Source organism: Notothenia rossii, assembly GCF_949606895.1.
Source record: "Notothenia rossii genome assembly, chromosome: 5".
Taxonomy (NCBI): Eukaryota; Metazoa; Chordata; class Actinopteri; order Perciformes; family Nototheniidae; genus Notothenia; species Notothenia rossii.
Window position 1 is genome coordinate 74225730 of NC_136903.1, and position 23677 is coordinate 74249406.

The following is a 23677-nucleotide window of genomic DNA, read 5'->3' on the forward strand; positions in this document are numbered from 1 at the left end:
TTTCTGTGAGTATTACTTATAAAATAAAATGTTCAAGTTGAACACAACAAAAGATAATACAAAAGAACAGAAGTTACCATATTTGCCTAATTTTCCATCTAGACTTGAGTGCCACCTACATGTATACTTTTTAGTGTAAAAAGTGAATTATATAATTAATTACAACTTTGGGAAATGTGTAAAATCATTATCATTGAATACTAGCATAATAATGATGACAACTCAAAGTACTTCTACTTGAAAACCAGGAGGTATTTATAGGGATTAAGCAATCATACCATATAAATTAATTCTGTTTTAACCTTGCAGGGGTGCATGGTAATGTTATTATATTGATCCTATACTCAATTATTTTTGTCTTTTCCCCCACAAGTCAGATCCTGTAAGTGTGTATCTATTTTAAGAAGAGTTGGCAAAGTAAGATGAGCAACATAGTGAGAGTCTTAACTGAAAGTCTTATCCAATGAAACACATGCAGTCATGTGTGTCTTCAGGAAACAAGACAATGAATGGGATGGCCATACACTTTTGTTTGCCACATTCAAGGCTTCACATTGTAAACCGCCCCCCAAACATTGACCGCACCCACCAACTGGTTCCTATTATTTCCTCTGTTTCCCTGGTGACCAGGGCAGGTTTGACTGAATGATTGACCCCATAAAATGTAAAAATGTTCCTTTAAGTCGATTGTTGTTAAGAAAGAATAACATCATTTAGACCTTAAGTGAATATTTGTACCTATCCATTCATGTTCTTAGTATATTGTTTCCCTTTAAATGTTCTAACTCTTTGGTAAGTTTAAGACCTCCCTCACTTTGTCACCCCTTTCCAAATATTTTTCAAAGATTAGAAAATAGTATTATTTTGTTAATTACTTATTGGTATTTTGAAAGGCCAATGGAAAAAGTATTTTTACATTCGTTTTCATTAATGCTTTAAAATGTTGTTTTATTGGCAGACACTCATGTTAGTTTGGGTTTTGTTGTTTGTATTGCATGTTTAAATTGTTTACATTGGTTAATCTTCATGTAACTATAGCATCTCAACATAGTGCAAATGCCAATGCACGAAATTACTTAAACCCCAAATCCATTGTTGACATTAAAACACAATATAGCTGAGACCCTAGCCTGTCATTAACTGGTAATAATATTCTATCATATATTTTGCCAGAGAAATACAGTTGGTGAAAAGTGTGCCAACCAACCCTGCTCTCACCTAGGCTGTAGTATAATAGGCTAATATAATAGCATGACATACTGTATGCTTATAATATAATAGTACGACAAGTATATAAAAAGCAATTTTAAAACAATATTTTAATTATAAAATAATTCAGATAAAACCAAGGTGAAACAATGTGCCTATGCTGTGTTTCTAAATAGAATTTTAGAAGGCACTTTATTTAATTACGTGTGTGTGTGTGTGTGTGTGTGTGTGTGTGTGTGTGTGTGTGTGTGTGTGTGTGTGTGTGTGTGTGTGTGTGTGTGTGTGTGTGTGTGTGTGTGTGTGTGTGTGTGTGTGTGTGTGTGTGTGTGTGTGTGTGTGTGTGTGTGTGTGTGTGTGTGTGTGTGTGTGTGTGGGCTCAGTATTGTATTAAAATGGTCTCCGGTGCGTTTTACACGGTAGCCCATTATCCCTAGCAGCGTCCCTTTTGGTTGGTACGTTACACACTATTAGAAAGACATCTCCTCACAGGAAGCTTACCGCGCCACCATCGGACGGACATGTGGCCATGCATAGGGTCCATGCAGCCTCTGTCACGGGAGGCTGAGGGTGCCGCCTAAAAGCGTGCCGAGTTATTGGATACGTGTTGTTGCTAGGGGCGTGGGCTGTGCCGTGAAATATTCTAGTTTTCCTAAACCTGGATGGGATTAAATACAGGAAGACAGCAGTCATATAAACTGCACGACAGATGAGCAGATTTATTTGACCTGAGGGAAACTATGCCGCAGTGAGACATCTCTGATAATCGCTTCTATCAAGCACTCCCCGGGACTGTAAAGGAGAGTACGGAGGATAGTTAAAGGAGCGACGCAAAGAAGCTGAGGTCACACTTCTCGGAACTCATTTCCACCCGGAACACCATGCTATTCATTTGCATCAAACGCTGGATGACTGTTTACAGGGGATGACAGCTGCGCTCTTGGTCTTCCCGTGATGTGACTTTGCAGGGATTAGTGAGCGAAACAGCCTAAACATCCTCTGTTCGCACAGGCCAGCGGTTTGTCTGCGGAACAAATCACATTATATAGTTTGCGCTGGAGCAGACCTTATGCAATGTGGAGGGAACTGTGTTCGTGAGCTCATATATGTTGACATGGTAATGACATTAGGTTTAACTTGAATAGCTCCGTGCTGTATTGCAGCAAGGTGGACCGGGGCGTGAGGTGGCAATGCGCGCATCCTCCGAGCTGGACATTTTGTGGGGGTGTTATGTTTCCTAAACACATTTGAAGCATAAGGCCATACATCCATCCTGAGCTGGCGAACTGCGTCACTGCATGCGAGTGTTGCAGGTAGGCAGTAAACTCTCTCACCGCCGGGAGAGGAGCATCATCCTCTCTGCACTATGTCTACGATAAGCGCTTAACAGAGCAGCTGGGATGGATTCGGCGGATCATTCCAGTAACGATCCGCCACTGGGATCCACATTTTCCTCAGCACCAAATTTAGATTCGGACATTAATGCAAACGGCAGTAGGGCTATATATCAGAATGGGACGGACCACAATGTCAACAACATCCAAATGGCAGCCCTGCGAGGAGCCAGTGACCCCAGCGCATACCCCTCCACAGACTACCGCGCGCTTGTCCGCCAGAGGTTCATCCGGCGGAGTTTGTGGTTGTCAGACTCCGAGGAGCAGCAGCCGGTGGACACGCCGGAGCCTGTCAACAGCTGCCCGGTGCTGAACATTGACCTGAGGACCATCGTTGATAGGACTCGAACCCGGGTTCTGCAAGGAACCCGCCTGGGCCTCCAGGAGACGTCCAGCACGGAGAGCCAGGTGGGGAAGAAGGACAACCCATCAGAGAATGCAGATGAGGAGAAGAGACACCGGAGCGAAGCCGAGCCAAAGGTAGAGGTGGCGCCTTCGGACGTTTCAGGTAAAGCCGGAAGTGACGAGAACGAAGAGGAGCCAGGGATGAAGGCTGTGTCCACTTCACCTGGAGGGCGCTTTCTCAAGTTTGACATTGAGCTGGGGAGAGGGTCCTTCAAGACCGTCTATAAAGGTCTTGACACCGACACCTGGGTCGAAGTGGCATGGTGTGAACTCCAGGTGGGTTCATTCATCATTCAAGGCCAACATTAGCCACTGATATAGCACTTCGGGATTTGTCTTCAAATATGAAGTGCGTTACAAATGAAACCCATTATTATTATTATTATTATTATTATTATTATTATTATTATTATTATTATTATTATTATTATTATTATTATTATTATTATTATTATTATATGATTATTATCTGTAACAGCACTCTGGGTAGTGGTTTGTTAAAAAACAACAATAAGCACAAAAAGTCAGTTTGCAGCCAAAGGTAACCCAAGATGTTTCTCTCAAGAAAACAAAGGACTAGTTTAATGATGCTGCTACTTAATTAATTATAGGATTTTACAAACTCTCCGTCAGGAGTCTCTCAGGTAGTATACCAGTAAAGCGTCATATTCACCTTGCATGACAAAGTGACACTAACTTCTTACAGATGCCTCAAAACCCACCCTAGAATGAATGTGAATAGTCAGATTATCTGTCTATTTATTTGTATTTCTTGGCTTTTATTGTCATTACTAGGGTCAACCATTTAAAGAGCAGGTTGAAATTGATGAACTAGTCTGCAGTTAGTTGTGTTTTTATTTTTCATTGATTTAAAGATTTGTATCAACAGAATAGTTCTGTTCCATTGTTTTTTATACTCTGATATTGCTGAGGTACTATATGCTTTACAGCACCAGATGAATTACTGCGCTTGGTTCCTATGGGGGAATTGAGAAAAGGCATTATTCAGAGTAATGTTACATGGCACAGTGAGGAGGAGGTGAGTGACTGTCAGTCATGTTCTCTTTGTCAGCACTCACTTTGCTCCAGCCTTTCCTCTCATAATTCCCACCCTTAATGTTTCTTTATCATGTACTTTTGTGTTTATCAAAGACATTACGAGACTTTAATATTCTAATTTTCAGCTGTATACTTCCTTGAGATATAACTAAATTAAATCAAAGTATTTCAGCATTCACACCTTAACAGTGTTTAGCCCATTCACAGTGTTGCCAGGTAATCTTTTGACACTTTAATTAGTCATCATTTTAGCATGGAGCTAATACAAACATTATAGCAGTGACAGCTTACTGTATCACTAACTAATGTATTAACTTTTAGGATTTATATGTTCTAATCTTTTACAGCCTGCATAGAGCAAATTACTACCAGGGAAACGACCCTGGCATTTGGTTCAGCCACTGTCAATAGTTCACATCTTCTATTAGTTGATATAATGGACAGTTGTCTAAGACTGAGTCATGTTAAAGCACTACTTTAAATATTGTGTTTACCAAAGATGTGCTCATGAGTTTCTTGGAAATAAGTCATTGAAAACATCATTACATTTTCTCTCATCAAATCTTTTTTCAATCAGACTTCGATTAGATGCGTTGTTTGAGTCAATGCGCTAGCTACCTGTGTATTGGAGCTCAACATACATTTATGAACTTCAGTCTATCTTAAAGTGACCATAATGAGGATACTGGTTGTGACTTTCAGACGCAGCCCTGCAGCAGTATTTTATAGGTTTGGTGCGGCTTGATAACGACCAGAGCTGATGCTTTTTTTTTGTCTTCCTACTGTTGCAGAACTCAGGTTCACCCCATCAGGCCCGGGGGAATAAGTAATCACAGCACAACTCAATAAGGTTTAGACATAGAATGAAATCACTATTACGTTGTGCTTATCTCACAGCTTTTTGTTGGCAACAACACAGGTCCAGATTCAAGTGAGGCTACGCGAAGTTCACCATTTGTTTTTATGCACATGTATATTATACATATAACGAGCATTATTTGCATGGGCAACTTCAATCAACCCTTGTCGGAATAAAGGAAATGTGTTCCTAAATTATTGTGCAAAAGGTGATGAATTGTCCAGACTTCAACCCACATTTTAGCCTGGTTCCTCTCAGCTTTGAGTACGTTTAGTATCCAAGTCTTCACGGGTAAGGCCCTAATGTTTTTTTAGAGTAACTATTTGCGTCTGAGCAGGTTCTGATGAGATTTAGTGATGATTCAACCATTCTGTCCCTAGAGATAAGGCCTTGCCCTGCAGAGCTTGTGTGCATCACTCACACAATGCTGCTGCAACTTAAATAGATATAGATTCTGTGTGTGTTTGAGGGTAAAACTAAGAATGAGATAGCCAAATACATAGATTTTCATTAAAAGGTTTATAAATCAGATTTAAAAAGACGCCAGTGCCTGTTGTGGAGCAGAACAGCCTGCTGGACTTGTTACTTATTTATTACATGAATGATTATTAAACAGCAATTTGTTACCCAAAGTGAGCAAATGATGCAACCTAATTCAGTAAACTGCCAAAACATTTCACCAGCTTGAGATCTGTGTCTCACTTTTGCACATTATTTGTCGTGTTTGATGGCTTAATTAGGAATACTAAAACTGGAGAGTGAATCTTGCTGATTCAGCCCTCTGCACCAAGACAGAAAGAGAGAGGAGAGGGGTTCAGCTAAGGACAGCAAGATACACTCAGTGTTTCATACACAGCAATTCAAGAATACTATATTTATATTCATTTCAGCATTAGTCTCTTCATCAATCCACACTTATTGAGAAAAACCTGCTGTTCATATATTGTTGTTCTATGCTTTTATTGTTCAAAATGAAGATTCTTTGTTTTGTGCCACACCCTGCTCAGACCTTCTCTCTGCCAAGAACCATTACTAACCTGTACATAAACTTCCTGGAAAATTGGACAATGTTACCAGAAAGATAGTTTTACTGTAATATATTTGTTATTAATGAGAATCACCATTATGAAAAGGGCTGAAGCAGTTGAGGCATATCCTTCACAATGCCGCTCGTAATCGAGCATGTAATGCTGCACACTGCATAGGTCACTGTGGACTGAATGAAATCTGATTCCCCAGCATCAGTCAATAATCAATGCAAAGTGATGTACAAGAGGTTATTGTTGAATTCCAGACATTTTAAATACTACATTCAACCTTATCGTTGCCATTAAAATGTGTGCATTGAGACAGCAGGAAAAAAATCCAGAGGTCATTCAGCATTTTGTAGAGGCTGAGGCCATTGGGTTGTATCTGCCATGCTGACTGGAGAGAACAGAAATGTAGAGGATGTTCGCCCGTCAGCTGTTTTACTATTTATACAGCGGTTCAGGGAAGGCAGGGGCTAAAATATCGATCCAGTATACACGGATTCACTCAGGCGTGTTACCCAAAGATAGCATTTAAACTCTGAAGAATTGAACATTAACAAGAATGATTATGTTCTTTTTTATGTCTTGTATTCTTTGATGGATGAGAAGGAATCTCCAGTGGCTGTTTAAAACTCTTATTGTTATTTTCTTATATTACTTTTTATTTTTAACCCACAGCACATTTGACATTAACTGATTAAAAATACATCATAATGAAATGTAATCTTTTGTTTAGCACATTTGACATTAACTGATTAAAAATACATCATAATGAAATGTAATCTTTTGTTTAGCACATTTGACATTAACTGATTAAAAATACATCATAATGAAATGTAATCTTTTGTTTATCCGGCATGACAGATGTGTTTGTCTCTGTATCACACCACTCAGGATTTTACTCACAATGGGTGATTTTATTGAGTCCTGTGTTTTACACACTGATCAAATGAAGTAGTTGGTTCAGTCCTGCATGTTTACATATCCAAATGCCAATGCTGTGTTCACTCTTAACATGAGCCACAGGCATTTGTAACGGAGTGCCCACATCTGAAGGAATGGTACACTATTTAAAGAAGGTTTAAAGGGGATTTTTATCTTCCTTTACCTCTTGTCAGAAAATTTGAAAAACACTGAAAACGACGATGATTCAGCACCTTCTTCCTCCCCCTCCACAACTTGTTCAATTTGGATACATTAAACAGCACTGGAGCTTCTCCTAAGGCTCTATCATACTGACAAAAGTGAGTGGGTGAACCTAGAATTCATTATTTTACATTCAAATGATTTTTCTCCTTAGGAACGGAAACTATCAAAAGTCGAGAGACAGAGGTTCAAAGAGGAGGCAGAGATGTTAAAGGCTCTCCAGCATCCCAACATCGTGCGATTTTATGACTTCTGGGAATCACCGGTTAAAGGGAAAAAATGTATCGTTCTGGTGACAGAGCTGATGACCTCAGGGACACTTAAAACGTAAGTCTATATTAAAACCCTTTTCTATAATTATTGATATTGGTGAAGTCATGGTATGTTTTCCGTCTTAGCTCATGTGTGTCCTTTTCATCCTTTTACCCATCAGTAAATCACTGATTGTAAGTTGCACATATTAGTCTCCTAATATTAGTTCACCTTACAGTTTAATGACAATTGGACGGTCAACATCATGTGTATCAAGTTTTATACATATTGCCTTTATTTTTAGTCAATGTGGTTTGAACCCGAAAAGTATTTACCTGCTGACAACTTGAACATCTCCTTCGTCCCACAGGTATCTGAAGCGCTTTAAGGTGATGAAGCCTAAAGTTCTTAGGAGCTGGTGCAGGCAGATTCTCAAAGGCCTCCACTTCCTCCACACAAGGACCCCTCCAATCATCCACAGAGATCTGAAGTGTGACAACATCTTCATCACTGGTCCTACAGGCTCTGTCAAAATAGGCGATCTGGGCCTAGCGACACTGAAAAGGGCCTCTTTTGCTAAAAGTGTTATTGGTAAGTCCTTGTCTTTATGAGAGATATGTTTTAAACCTGCAGTAACTCTTTATGCCCTCTGCTCCAGTTGAGACATTATCACCTTTTAAAATGAAATGGGAAATGATACAGAGCAACATTTGCATTCATTTGTTTTGACTCTGGTTACCTGGAGTATGTAAGACCAACAACTCCTGAGGGAAATATCTGGCCCTTAAGCTTTGATTGAACACGTTTTTTTAAAACAAAGATTAACATAAAATCAAAGTTTCAAAGTTGCATCCCAACCATTTCTCTCTTGTCTGTCTTGTGAGTGATTACTAAAAACAGCTGTGTTGGGTTTCAGTCCTTGACACTGACATTGATCCCTCTGAACTAGGATGACACACTTAAAACTGCATTTTACTTTATCATTTATCCGTGTTTTCTTGCATTATTCTCTAGGCACTCCTGAGTTCATGGCCCCAGAGATGTATGAGGAGCACTATGATGAGTCTGTGGATGTCTACGCCTTTGGGATGTGTATGCTGGAGATGGCCACCTCAGAATATCCCTACTCTGAGTGTCAAAATGCTGCTCAGATCTACCGAAAAGTCACCAGTGTAAGATTACATTTAAGACTGTCAAATTCTATTACAACTGCTTTAAGTCAGGATTAGCTGTCCTTAATGAAATAAATAAATATCGACTTTTAAACTTGGAGACATTAACAGGGTTTGCAGCCAATGATTGTTTTCATGATAAATAATCAAATGCTTTTTGATGGATTGAATAACCACACAATCTTTAACTTGTTAAAAATTGATGACACCTGCCCATATTTATTCGTTGTTAAAGTACGTCTTGAAATCTCATTAAGAGTTATAAAGTGAGATGTAGAAATGTTTGCTAACATAAGCTGCCAAAACTCAAAGCAAGGGTGGATTTACATCTTAAGAATGACATTACATTATTTATTATTTTTTCAGTGCATACACACATTTAGTCTGACCTTAACTCGCAAAAGTTAAATATTTTTTTTATTTAAAAAATGACTCCATCTTACACTTTGAATCCTATCTCATTTAATTTCAACACTCATTTAATCTTTTCAGTGCCAAAGAAAACCTATTGTACCGCAGTAGATTTTTAATCCCCAGAGTCAAGGTTCTAGGGAGAAATGGGTTTTGAATGTATGTTTTATTACCCTGCAGACAGCACGTTCTGTACTTCCTGGTATCTAGTCACACACTAAGGACTGCTATTTGTAATTTCTTGAGTTGATAAATGCTAGTGCTTGTTTGTATTGCAGGGGGTGAAACCTGCTAGCTACATCAAAGTCAGTGACCCAGAAATCAAGGAAATAATCGGAGAATGTATCTGCCACAGATGGGAAGAAAGGTAAGGGGAGCTGGACCTTTGGCAGTGACGCATATTGTAGATAGATAGAGGCTGACCTTTAACAAAACCCTGTGTTGTTTTGTTTCTGTTCCTGCAGTGTGACGTTAATACCATTATTTGGCTCTGGCCCAGTCAATGTTATTGTGTGTTATGCATCATTGATGTGAGGTCACTATCATCGTGGCCCGTAGCCCAGGGCAGTATCTGATGTTTGTTTGTTTCCTGCAGGTACTCCATCAAGGACCTCCTGAATCATGCCTTTTTTGCAGAGGATACAGGCGTGAGGGTAGAGCTAAATGAAGACGATGATGGCAAGAAAGCATCCATTGCCTTGAAGCTGTGGGTTGAGGATACAAAAAAGCTGAAGGGGAAGTACAAGGAAACTGGTGCCATCGAGTTTTCCTTTGACTTGGATAATGAGGTCCCAGAGGTTGTTGCCCAAGAAATGGTAAACAAAATCTTTGAATTACCAAAAATAATCATTGTATTTTGATAAATATGCACAGAAAATAGTTGTAACGTTTATGCCATTGGGGGTATATAGGTGTACTAAACCTGAACAATCAGGAGATCTAAACAAAGGATTTATCCCTTTTATCTTAAGACTTGTTTGGATGTCTATTGACCTTTGCTTTTTCACCGGCCCTGACTCACTTTTCTGTCCCACAAACTTCATTTGTCGACTCTGTGAAAATACCAATTTTTGATTGGCTGGCTTGTGTCTGTTAAAATTAATTGACACTTCAAAAATAGCTTAAATTCAGTGCGTAAGGAAGATTAAGCTGCAGGTAACCATAGCAACAATACTTCTTTGTTCTTCTAGGCACGGTGACACACAATGAGGGAGTGGAGGTAATTCAAAGGGATGCCTTTATATATCAGGACAACTTGTTGTGGATTATTAACTATGTAGTATAAATGCACTACAAAGGGTTCTGTATACAGAAGTGTCTTGTTATAATACAGTCTTTACTTTCTAACACAACCTTGGGCCCTTTTAGTTAGGTAATGTATCTTGTTTAGTGGTCATGTCAGTAATCATACGCTTGATGTAATTATTGATTAAAACTAAAGGTAACTGATCGGTTGATCTTTGCTCTCCCATGTAATGAATGTCAATTTGTTTATTGATTACATATACTGTGGAATTACAACCTTAGTTTGTTCTGAGCTGCAGTGATCATCTAGCATGTGTCCTGTAGGTGGAATCAGGTTTTTTTCTGGACTGTGATGTAAAGATAGTTGGGAAGTCCATCCGGGACCGCGTGGCTTTCATTAAATGGAAAAGGGAGCGGATTGTCTCTCCAGCTATGAAGAAGCCGCAGCCGAACCTCCTGAAGGTGCTCGGACCCGCCGTGCCACAGGCAGCCACATTAGCTACAACAGATGGTGAGGAACAGGAGGTGGAACAGCAGACTCTGGTCTGCACCGTGCCAGCCACCACATCTACCACATGTGAGAACCTGCAATCAGTAAAACACATGAACACAAACATCATACAAACTCATGAATCCATTAACAGGACAGGACACACTGCTATGAATCGTTACATTTGTATATTTGAAAGTAAATGAGACTGCAGCATCCGAGTAAGACCGATTAGTCATCATAAGACATCATCACCCAGCTTTTGAATTTTAATGAGATGCTTCCCCTGTCCTTTCTCTTTGTCCGTCCTTCCTGCAGAGGACGTTGTTGAGAAATGTAATGTTTTATTCACTCTGTTATTACAGCTGACAGCGGAGTGGGCCCTGCCATGCAATTAGATGATCTAAATAATCAGCAGAGTATCTTCAACCAATCGCTTCCAGAGCCTATCTCCACAGCTCAGATGATCTACAGTCCTCCTGCTCTGGTTGAGCCTCAACACCAGGGGCCATACCAGCAACCCACAGCACAGGCCTCTCAAGAAAGCTACACACAAACATCCTCTCAATTACACCAGGGGGCCTACCAGCAAACCACAGATCAGCTGCATTCTGGGGCCTATCATCAACCTGCAGCACAACTGCACCAGGGGCCTTATCAGTCTCAAACCGTGAGTGACAGCATTTCTAATTTCTCTGTGGAAACTTTCGTAACTTTTTTCATTGAAATCTTTGGAATTTTACACTGCAACAATTGCCTTGTATGTTATGACAACAGTGTGTTGGAAGAAGGTCCTACCATGTCAGGCATTAAGGTTAGAAAACCCTCTCTCACTAAGACAATGCATAAAAGCCCCTCTCTATGTCCACCACAGGATCTAGCTTAACCAATAGCATAGAACCCCAGCGCATGCCACAGGCCTCGTATCCTCTAACTCAGCCCGTAATCCATCATTATTATCTTCTCAAATTCCCCCACATACACACTCACATCATGACTCAGCAAGTCATTTCAATTCACCTCTGCGTCCCCTGAGTTGACTGCCTCCCTCCTCCCTCCGTCTGAGCGTCACAGCCCCCACCTCCAATGAAAGGCTTGCATCATGTCTCTCCTCATGATGGTTAAGACAAAGGGAGGAGCATCTCTGTGACACAAAAATATAAACTTTTTCTCCACATCTGCTAATTTATCTTCAGTCTCTAACCCCGGCTCATCTCCTACATACACTTTTCTTTTTCTTTTTGGCCCTATTCTCAAACAGTCAACCAGACCCAGTGACTGACTTCCCCTTCACATCTTTCCCCACCCTCAAAATTGTGCTCTCACTGAGTTAATATGAGGGTGGATATCTCTTCTGATCCACTTTTCCATCACATCATCTTCTATCGCATTACTTGTTAAATTACACAAACATGACCATGTCAGACTACAAATAAAAACAGGGCCCAATACATGTAAACCCCACTACATGTTTTCTGACAGACTATTTCGGATCCATCTACACCAGCCACTACTATGCACCAGAGTAGGCAGACAGTGCAGAGCTTCCCAGCTGCATACCGCAATCCACAGCCACAGTTTACTGCCCAACCCACCCAGGAGCAGGTACTGCATGCACCAACTGCGACAGGCCCTGGCAACAGCTTAAGTGAGACACAAAAAAGCAGAAGTAGAAGGCAAAACCTTGGAAGTCAACACTTGCCAACAGAGGGAATTGTCCCAAATGCTTGTTTGATATTTAGAAATACTGATTCTATCATCGGCATTCAGTATCACCTGTTATATCTGCATGTGAGGTGGGTACAAACTGCATCTGATACCCGTTTTAAATTCCTCATCACATATTGCACAGTATTTGTTTGTGTGTGTATATGTCAATGGTTTTACATTTGTTCTTTGTTTCCTTCCCATTTGCCTTTACTCCATTTAGTGCAAACTTCAACAAGCTGCTGTCCTGCCCCAGGTATGGAAAACATTTATTTTAACTTAACTGCGGGCTACAGCACACTACAAACACCACAGAATAGTTGGATCAAATTAAGTCTGCCTGCCACGCAGCTCCCTTTTTTAAAGTGGAGCTTAGACTTCAATTTCTTAAGTTTAATGCAGAAATCACTTTGTATTTCCATAACACATTCTTAGCTGTTATCTGCTGAGCAGCCCACACCTAACCTGAGTCCTGCTGACATACCTACCAGTTTTCCACAGTCAGTGTCCAGTACTCCTCCCCCACTCCTGCCCCATGAGATCAGCACACAGGTGCGTTGTAGAAGCATTAGCGCACAGTCACACATAAAGACCAGTGACCATCCCCTGCCATGGCGATATTTGCGTGAAAGTTCACCAAACTTCAAATTCCCACGATGCAAAGTTGCAAATTTGCTTCGCTACAGGAAGCAATATTTTCATACCCTTGCTTGCATAGAATAAAAGCAAATGGGTGGCAAATGTAAATGATGTGTGACTTTGCTTAGAAACATCAAATTATGGTAGATAACTTGTTAGAAACATCTTACAAATGTTAGTAGGTCATACATAAAGGGCCAATCTGAATGTTATTTCTATCGACTGGTTGCCTTTGTTCATTTTTGATCATTTTCCATTCTTTCCCAGTTTTCCTCACCATATCCTGTTCAAATAGGGTGCCTCAAGCCCTCATCCTTCCCCCTTACTCCTCTGCCATGTGCCTACAGCAGCAGTGGCCATCTTATGTCTAGCTCCCACTACTCACCCTTACTCAACCAACCCTCCCTTACTCTGACCTCTCACTCTGCCCTGTCCTCTCTCGGGTCCCCTCAGACCCCTCTGTCCACACCTCAGCACATGCCTAACTTTGCACTCCCTATTCCACTTTTAGCTATGTACATTTCCTCCGCAGTGCCTCAGCAGCAGGGCGGCCCTCTGACATCTCAGACAAACTTTAGCTTCCATACCACCCATTCATTACCTCTCTCCCAGGTACAACCTAACCCATACCCTGCCCCCTACCCTGAGCAGGAATTGGCTCAGCCGCCTGTTCAGGTGAATATTTAGCTTAGTTCTCACTGTTGTGGTTGGGCCATTGGAAATCTCTAATACTAAGGTAGCAATGTGTCTTGTGGATATAATGCATGCAGGGCTTGTGTTTAGGGATTTAGAGGTAAAAATGAACCAGTTGTAATTGATTGATGAACAATTCCCTAAATGTGTTATTGTTTCCTGGTACAGATGATTCCACCACAAGGTAATGTTGCCCTGATCCACCCTGGGTTGCCTGCTGTACAGACTCCTCTCTGGGAAAGTGGAGTAGATGCAGAAATGTCTACAGCTGTCCAAGACTTAACAAGTGCTCCTACAGTTTCAACTGCAGCCTCAATCTTAGGTCCAGCTCTAGTTGAAACGCAGTCCCAAACACAAACACCAGCTCTGGTCGCAGCACAAACCCAACAGCTTTCAGCATCAGATCAAGTTGAAGTCATGCCTCAAACTATGGATCCAACCTTTGTTAATGACCCACTGTCAGTCCCAATACAAGTTCCGACGGCAGTGCAAACGATAGCCCCAGTTCAAGCACCAATTGCTGCGTCAGATCTCCCTTTTGAATTACCAAAAGACTTATCGAAAAGCTTAGCCCCAGCCCCTGTTGCAGCTTCTGTCCCAGCTGCAGTTCTGCAGCCTGCTGGCATCCAGACAGCAGGCTCAGTGTCTGAGAGTGCCAGCGTGGCCACAACTCAGCAAAACTTTGAGTCCACCTCTGCATCCGGCACCCTTCAACAAGAGTCCTGTCTAGAGGTGTGTATGTTTTTTGCGTGTAATATTGATCAATACACATATGCATATATTTACTAAATATTTTATATATTCTTGCAAGAATCCCTTCTGTAAATAATGAAACTTCTACCAAGGTCTCCTAACTGTTTTTTTTACATGCACAATTCTCTGTTTTCAGGATGCGCTTCAAGACAAACCCATAGGTTTACCAAATTATGCCTATGACAGGTGTGTGTGTCAAGATTTTTACAATTTTTCGGCTATTAACAGATTCTATAGAACTTTGTGTGGTGAAAATGCTGACACCGACATAGAGGTAATAAAGTGTTAAACTTTTTATTTTATAGTTTTAACTCTGATGTGGCATCTGGTAAGGAAACAAGTGATGGCTATGACAGCTTGGCTAGTGGAGGGAAGGTGGACGGGAAACCCAGGAAGCATCACCGCAAGTCTGCCCGCACACGCTCCCGGCAAGAGAGGACCAGCAAACCCAAACTGAGCATGCTAAATGTGAGTCATGCTGTCATTTTTGAAGTTATAGTTTTTTACAAATTGTGATGTGTATGATTGTTAAGTGTATTTCCTGCCCACACAGGTTTGCAACACTGGTGATAAAATGGTTGAATGCCAGCTGGAGACACACAACCACAAAATGGTGACCTTTAAATTTGATCTGGATGGAGATGCTCCAGAGGAAATTGCCACTTACATGGTTAGTTGAAGCTTCTACAATTATTTGGTTATATTTATGACACTGTTTAACATATTTTAAATGGTATGCTTACAGGTAGAGAATGGGTTTATCTTACTGATAGAGAAAGAGATCTTCATTGACCAGCTAAAGGACATTGTGGATAAAGCTGAAGACATGCTGAATGAAGACATTGAGGGAGAAAAGGTCTCCGCCCTAAGTTGTAGTCCTGAACAATTCCAGATATTTGAAGGACTGGCAGGAGAGGTAAGAGGGACTATACTCGTCAACTTTTGTAACGCTTGACTTGTGCAATTTAAACAACTAAAAATGTCCTAAACTTTCATATTTTAAGACAGTATAACAGCTTGATCATTACTTTCCTTGTTCATTTAGCTACCTGAATCAGTATGCAAATATTAATTAAGTTGAACTATTAGAATTGACTACAAATATTATTTGGATTATATGTACCGGTAGTTCATTACTCCCTCAATCAGATATGGTTAGAGACATTTAAATACAGAATGGCAAGAATAATATTGACTTAGCTCATTGTCATCTGTCTTTCTCTCTGCAGTATCAGCAGCCTGGAGCACATCAGCCTGTCTACCAGCAGAACGGTAAAACAATAAAGCCCTTCATATTGTATCCATCTGCATGTCTTCATTTTGAATGTCACATTCACCTGGAAGAAAATAAGTGGAAATTGTTTGAACAATTCTTCACACAGGAAAGAGATGGTTCATAATTTGCCCCGTTGAGGAGACGCCCACATCCAGCCAGGAGACCCCGTCTGATGGGACTGTTACACAGTCTCCAGGCAGTTCCACCACTACCCAGCCTGCTGACAGTGTCACTGCAAAACCCAGAGGTGACTTTGTTGCTACAGAGCAATTTCAGCCAAAATATACAGCTTCATAGAACAATAGCACTACTTTGTGGCAGCTGAATGAATTACAGCCTAAAGCTCTTGTGTGCAATAATAGCTTTTAAATAAAAGGTTTTTTAAAAAGTTGGTATATATTTACACTAATTTAAATAATTTTTCTCTCATCTTGATTTTTGTGTCCTGCAGAAGAAGGGTCGTCGTCCACAATGTCTGGTGGAAGTGGAGGCTTCACCTATGACGTCTATGGATTCTGTAGCCCTCCGATAATGTCCAACACAGACCCTCTTTTCTTAGCTACCCTGTCTCCCCCTGTTTCTGCTCCCCCGACCCTTCAGTCAGTGACATCCGGGGTGCCTGCTGGCAGCTCGGTGCAGCCCAGTGTTCATCATGCTCAGCCTGCCAAAGCACAAACGTTGCCCCCGTCATCCCCACATACGTCTTTCCCGATTGATGAGTCACGGGGATCCCCTTCGGAATCCGTCTCTCCAATTCATGCTACTCTGCAGATGCCCGACATGTCATACGCTGTTGCTATGGCTGACGAAGTGCCCTGCTGCCCTCTGGTTATGCCCTTATCTCTGGATGTGAGCGGTTTAAAGGTTGTGCCTCCTCTCACTCCACTTCCACTCCAGGAGCCATGTTCAGCCAAAGATCCTCCGTCTGTATCCTATGCCTCGGCCATGCGCAGCGAGCGCCCACAGCAACCTGTGGTGCTTCACCAGCCTTTTTCCAGCGTGGGAGGAACCAAAATGTCCTCGGTACCCCAGAGCCCTGCGCCATCCCAGCACGGCGCAGGGCATGGTGAGTCAGATGGTGAAGGAAGGCTTGGCCGTGGAGGCTTTGTGGACAGCACTATAAAAACACTGGATGAGAAGCTGAGGAACCTGCTCTACCAGGAATATGCTCCCATGTATCCATCAGGCAGTGCTGCAGAGACCCCGGGCTCCTGCACCGAGTACATACAGTCTCCTCCGGGTCCAGATAGTGCCACAGGAGGGTCCGGAAACAGCACGCCGGGGCCGATAGGGGAGGGCCGCTACAGGGTAGGAGAACAGCTAGTAAGTACAATCCACAGTGACTTGTTAAACTGAATGAAAATATACAGTATTTTAGTTGCATGAAAAAAAACACTTTCTAATTTTAGAGTAAGATTTCATCTACAGTAAGATCTCATGAGAAATATTTAGTTAGAGATCGACTAAAGATTGTGTCTACATTAACAGGTGTATAATAAAAAAGTAATAAATGGTTTTATCGTAATTAATAATTGCTTGTTTTGTTCATCTCTCACCTTAGCCTCAAATTCCAGAGAGAATGGATAGTTTGAGCACATTGAGTGACTCAGCTGTGTGTGGTATGTACAACACACACTAATCAATCTAACAACCTGCTATCATTAACTATTTGTTGATTTTGGCAGTGCCACAGCGATCATTGTTGTTGAAATGTTTGCAGCTTCCCTGTCAAGAAGACACGTTCCTCACTCCACCTCCTGCTCTGGAACAAGAGGCCGATTTAAAGTACGATTACAAGATTTTACTCATTTAAACACATTTAAACACAGTTGGCAACTTTTATGAGGAATTTGTCATATTACTGAAAATATCACTATATCCTGAGAGAAGTTTCAGCAAATATGACAAAAAAGACATTTAGCCAACTGTAGTTTTCAGGGGCAAGTATAATTGCGTTTTTAGATGAGTTCAACTGCATATGCTCTAACAGAAGCATTGCACAATGCCTTGTGTTTAGCTGATTTGCTCTTTTCTTTTTGCAGATCATCTCTGTTCCTCCTGAAGCAGCCAACAGACGAGATGTGAAGCAGAGGAGCTGGAGCAGCGCTGCCTCACCAGCACACCCTGTAGGGTACAGTGAGGACTGCATCCAGGCTGAGGCCTTAGCAGAATCCACCACAATTGGCCGTTTCTCTGTGGTTAGCACAGAAGATGACATGACTCAGAGGATGCGTTGCAGCCGATACTCTGCCCCGCCAGATTTTTACCTGGACACACCTCCATCAATGGCCAAGAGGGAAACTCTGCCTCGGGCCGTGACATCCAACTCTGTTGCTGTGGATGTCACGGTCCATGCTCGTTTCCTGTCCTCAGACTCAGGGGCTGAGAGCAGTCCTGCAAAGATGGCTCCTGCCACCCCGTCACAACATACTCGCTCTGAGCGCAGAGGAAGTGACCTCATGAAGAGGGCAGTGGCATTCCTCCGTCGCTCAGGGCGCAGCAGCAGTGTGCAGAGCTCTGACTCACCAAGCAGGCATGGAGGCATGCACGGCTCGGCCTATGCCAGCAGCGATAATGACTCAGAGATGGAGGACTCGGACATGAAGAAGGAACTACAGAGACTCAGGGAGAAGTGAGTATAGCCATAGTTGCTTTTGGCCTTATTAAATGTCTTTTCATGACACTTTTAGTGACCACTATGCTGTCGCTTCCATCCCCTCAGACATCTGAGGGAGATCTCTGAGCTGCAGGCCAATCAGCGGGGGGAAGTGGAATTGCTGTATTGCCGGCTTGGCAAAGCTCCTCCTCCTGGCCTGGGTCTTTCTCATGATGCACCACCTGCGGGGCGTAGGAAGAAGTCCAACAAGCACAGACTGAAGCCTGGCAAACTTCTCAGCCCTCTGGTCCAACAATTTAGAAATGTGACAACCAAAAGTAGTGACTCAAGCAGAACAGGTGAGTCACTTTTCAGAATGTCAAAGATTGAATATTTACAGCACTGGCACAATGAGTATGCCATTCTGATGCCTGTGTGTGTGTATTCAGTTGTTGCTACAGGTACAAGTGAACCCACAGTGAGCCTAAATGGCTCTCCAGCCAAAGGGTCTTTCCCCACTCAAGGGAGGGCTCGGTCATGCACCAGTCACCTTCCCAGCTCAACGCCAGAGCCTGTGCAGACTCAGCAGCCCTGTTCCCTCAAGGGCTCTTTGTCTTCTGATAATATTTACGGTGGGCTACAAGGAGACGGCACTGGCACACAAGCTCCACCGGGACAAGGTGAGCACACAATCAAACATCTTAGCCTGACAGTCTTTACACAAATACAAGGCTGTAAACATGTATATTCAACAGAGAATTAGTAACAAATACATGACTGTTGATTTTTACAATAAGGTTGGGTATTTCAGTGTGTGCTCTTCTTACCCTGTTATCTTCTCCCCTCTTTGATTATACTCCTCTACAGGCTGGTCTAATAACCCCCAAACTTCAGAGAGAGTGACCTATAAATCGAGTAGCAAGCCACGAGCTAGATTTCTCAGTGGGCCTGTGTCTTTGTCTATCTGTTTGTACCTCTTCTCTTCCCGCATAGCTTCATTTTTCTGTTTATCGTCATCATCCTGTATTTCTCTACTTTCAGCTTACTGATATATTTTTCTCTGTCTTTGCCAAATATTATGCAACACTGCCAGGTTTTTAACGCTTTGCCTCATCCTTACCACTTTCTTTTATCTTTTATTTTTGATAGCGCAAAATATATGGCTTTTTCAAACCCATGAAAGTAAAAAAGTAAAGTAGAGATTTTGATTGACTCTAATATCTATATTATTATTATATATGTATTTATACTCACGGTTCCTGTTTAATGAACTATTACCCGTTTCAGAATGTTGAGGTTTGGAAAATGAAGTTTAATTTTTATAAATAATTGGCATTATTTCACATTTCAAGTGTCTCATACTGATGCTATTTGAACAATTCAACTTAACCACCATCCATTACTAATCAATAGACCTCTGCATGCCCCCCAATCAGCCATAACATTTTACATTTCCCATTGCTTCTTAACCTCTCTTTTTTATCTTTGTATCTCTCTAAAACTGATAATGCACATTGATATGGATAATTGACTTGCATGATTTTGCTTATAAATGGACTCATTTATTTTAGGGGGCTGATTGCTTTGAATGTTACTTTGGTTTTACTTTGGTTCTTTGTTTTGTGGCAGTATTCAGCATCTTTGTTTTGCACTGCATCTTGTTATTTAACATTATTACCAGCTAATGGAAATGTACATTTGTATAAAGTATTTTTGTGTTACAGGGACAACACTGAAGCGTCTGTGTCTCGGCAAAGAGCGTGGCAGCAGTACGTAAAATGACTGTGTCTGGCTAAAATGAGTTCAAAGGCGGGTTGATTTCAATTGGTTAAATTAACTCAACAACATGATTTCATGGTATGGGTGTATTTGTGTCTCTTCAGGATCTGGAGCTGGGCCAGGGGCTTTCAATCCATCCCAGCAGCCGCCTGCCGGTGCCACGCCTCCTTCTCATCAGCCGGTGACAGGACTGGCCCAAGCTCAGGCAAATAACAGCAACAACAAGACAGCCACATACACTGGCTTATCCATGAGTGCCAATGAAAACAACCTGTCTGAAGACTTGCAGCGGCTGATGGAGGACTGGGCCCAGGAGGTGCTTATCGTCACCCACAGGCCTGGCACCAACTCTCTGAGCATCAGTGGGCAGCAGCTCTGGAATCAGGTTATGCACCGAACACATGGACAGCTGACAAGTGCTTCAGACGTGAGTCTCCTGCTAGTTGTGCACCAGTTTGCTCTGCATTTATATAAAACAAAAATGATTAAAACATATTTTTAAAGTTAAGTTGATTATAGAGGTACAGTGGTAGTTGTGCATATACCCACAGCTTTTAGATAATGCAGCCTGAAGTGGAGAACAAAACGAAATTACTAGGCATTTTTATTAGTTTAGGATTATGGGAAATTACAATTATTTTAAACTACTGTATATGTTAAAGGTCCCCTATTATACTGTTTTTCATGAATATATTATAGGTCTCAGATATATACAAAACATGTCTCTGAAGTGTTTGGCTCCAAATACCTTGGTTGGTAATTGGCTAATGGTTACACAAGCCAAAAAATCGTTATGACATCATAAAGTGGCCAAAATCTGATCAGCTCATTTTCAGACAGGTTTTTATATAAATGGATCAGGACAAAAAGTGAGCTAATCTTTTTTCCTGAAACTTTCAGAATCTCTTTACACAGAGGGGACACATGTTGATGTATAAAATACATTAAAAAGTGGATTTTGCATAATAGGTGACCTTTAAGACAACACACGATGTAGTACTAGTTTGATTATATTTAGTTCATTACTCCCTGACACTGACAGTAATTAACCATTAGCTTTAGTAAATAGAAAAGTGTACAGTTTGGTCCTGGAAGTGTTACATATAATGGGCAGCAATAAGCCTTTCTAATTGATTGTATTTTATAACATGCAGTTAATCATTATTGTGAAATTCAAAATCGGCCTATTATCTGACCCTGCTAGGTATCATGGACAGCTCCAGGTCCGGAGGCCTGCAGTGCTTCTCTGTCCTGGCCTGATAGCCCAGGGTCAACAATCATTAGCAGCCCCTCCACTGGGCCCCATGGCAGTTGTCAGCTTCGCTCTCCTGCTGCTTTCAGGGCCGTGTCCTCGCCTCTCTCTGTTAGCCAGTGGCCTGGGTTGCTCTTTCCTCTTCCTTCAGGAGCCTTTGCCTTTCCTGCTGTATGCTCATCCCAGGGCGTCCCCAGCCCGACTTCAGCTCCATCATATCAGACGCCGGACCCCAAAGCCAGGACTCTGTAACCTAAGTAGCATTGTGTCTTCCAACTCCGTTACCAAAAATAAATCTCACTATAGTTCTAGTCAATCTTATGTGCATATACTGTATATATATATATTTAACCAGCATGTATCTAATCATATGTACATACTCATATCCATTCTTGAGTTTAAAGTTATTTAGTTATTTCGTATCAACATACCTCATGTCCATATTGCAGTATATAATCCTTCAGTGCAGTAGTACAGGTAAAGAAGCCTAATAAAACCAATCAGGCTGAAAATAGTACATTTTTGTCATAGCTTATTAATGTACCTTACCACTCATTAAATGTATATAATGAACTGTTCATTAATAGTATGTTTATATAAATAGTTCATGTTTTTTTGCTCATATCACCTCTGTGGTTGTGTGTATATATGAATCATTGTGAGTCTGTACATAGCCTCTGTGTTTGTACGGATAACATCAGATAATCCATTGCTCGGTGCTGCAGATATGTGTCTTAATGCAACACCTCATTAGCCACCATCATGCCGTCACTGTGAAGACTTGACATCCTGGTCACTAGGACCGGATGCTTTACTCTGCCCTCAGTCCAAGGGTAGGTTTCATTCTTCATCGATGAAATGCTTCCAGCACAAGCGCTTGAAATATCTTTAAGAGATTTGAATGAACTTGAATTTTATCTTCAGGTGGAAAAACACCTGTGAGAGTGCCTTGAAATGAGGTTTCAGTTTTATGAAGAGAAGCATTTAGATTCAAAGCAGATACCAGATGTTCTATATATGCTTTAACCTCCAAAGGTAATTGATGTGATTTGAATAATACATGTGGAATTTAGCAACACAACATAAAAAAATACTTTTATCTGGTCATGTTGAGACATCAAATATCACGGATTGTAAAACTAAACCTTGTTCACTGAAGTAATTATTTGTGGGATTTGCTCTACAACCTTCCACCTCCTGCATGAATACACTGATATTCTGAATGCGCACAGGTTGATTTGGTTTGCTTCAAGAGGATGTTATAAAGAGAAACTAGCATTGAAACAATACAACAAGGAGGGCTGAAGGACTCAACCTTGAGTCAAAGTCATCGTCATGCCATACCTCTAATGCCATCTGTAGCTTTACATATGGTTGCCTTTGTAGTTTTACAGAGATTATTTTGTGATTGGTTGTTGTCTGATACATATTGATGATATGATGATGTGAGAGGCTCATGAAGAATATGAATAGATGAAAAGCCACAACTGTTTGACATTTTATTATGACAATGCATAGGTTTTCTAGATGTTTATCCAACGCTAGCCTCACATGATCTAAATGATCACATTTACATGACCACATTTGTGATCTAAATGATCACATGATATAAAGCTAATTATGTATATGGCAGAATCAACTCAAAGATCTCCAAGAAATATTACACTGTCATGCTTTACATTTTTTCAATAGTGCAGCCTCAATCATCACTTTCACTTCCAATACTTAAAGCTCTGGTAAAACTTTTATTAGGAAAGCTACTGCTGAAGAATACGTTTGCCTAATTCATTAATGTCTCGACGTGTTATGGCAATACAAAGCAGAGGCAAACACCTATGTAGTCAAAAAGTAAGCATATTAATATTAGACAGAGTATGGGTCAAGCTTGAGAAATACTGAGAACTAAATTTCCCAGAATGCTGTTCAGTAGGACTTTTGACATGATAAGGGTTATTTTGTAATTTTTGGAAAGACATTTCCAGAGCCACATAATACAAAAGTAGAAGCAGTGCTCTTTAGGATGAATAAGCTGCCCGACTGCAGTGCCGCTTTAAAAAACCTTCCATGTTTGCACAGTGTGATGATATCCTGTATTTGATCTCTTTAATGCTTTCAAAGCAAGCTAGGTGTATGGTTCCTTTCGCCCACTGTATCACCTGTTTTCCAAAATGGGTACTATTTCACAAAAGCTGTATATACTTATATAATAAATTAATATTTGCTTGACATCATACAATATTAGTCTTGTACTTGTTTTATTTTCAGTGAATGGTGAACATACGAACCTAAATTGTCTAATGTTGTCTGAGTTT

General features: G+C 41.1%; 1 protein-coding gene across 3 annotated transcripts; it reads left to right on the plus strand.

Moving 5' to 3' along the window:
• Positions 1 to 1778: 1778 nt before the first annotated feature.
• wnk2 (WNK lysine deficient protein kinase 2) lies at positions 1779 to 23603 on the plus strand. Of its 3 annotated transcripts, none has more exons than XM_079680681.1 (27): positions 1779 to 3281; positions 7255 to 7427; positions 7723 to 7943; positions 8367 to 8524; positions 9214 to 9302; positions 9531 to 9750; positions 10505 to 10757; positions 11036 to 11340; positions 12601 to 12633; positions 13284 to 13691; positions 13878 to 14441; positions 14599 to 14648; positions 14768 to 14930; positions 15016 to 15132; positions 15208 to 15378; positions 15692 to 15734; positions 15845 to 15985; positions 16190 to 17061; positions 17300 to 17357; positions 17459 to 17523; positions 17781 to 18370; positions 18461 to 18693; positions 18784 to 19014; positions 19202 to 19300; positions 20059 to 20103; positions 20218 to 20540; positions 21318 to 23603. In XM_079680681.1, the coding sequence occupies exons 1-27, from the start codon at positions 2607 to 2609 to the stop codon at positions 21615 to 21617; spliced, it is 6600 nt and encodes a 2199-aa protein (XP_079536807.1). In that variant the 5' UTR covers positions 1779 to 2606; the 3' UTR covers positions 21618 to 23603. The 3 variants fall into 3 exon arrangements, with proteins under 3 accessions (XP_079536807.1, XP_079536808.1, XP_079536809.1); XM_079680682.1 differs by having other exon boundaries at positions 1780 to 3281; positions 19202 to 19276; XM_079680683.1 differs by lacking the exon at positions 13284 to 13691 and having other exon boundaries at positions 1787 to 3281.
• The last annotated feature ends 74 nt before the right edge of the window (positions 23604 to 23677 follow it).

Excerpts from the sequence above, each read along its gene's own strand:
- wnk2 (XM_079680681.1), top strand. The coding sequence starts at position 2,607 with ATGGATTCGGCGGATCATTCCAGTAACGATCCGCCACTGGGATCCACA. Across the intron at positions 18,694-18,783 it reads TAGTGACTCAAGCAGAACAG|TTGTTGCTACAGGTACAAGT; the intron begins GTGAGTCACTTT and ends GTGTGTATTCAG. Across the intron at positions 19,015-19,201 it reads ACAAGCTCCACCGGGACAAG|GCTGGTCTAATAACCCCCAA; the intron begins GTGAGCACACAA and ends ACTCCTCTACAG.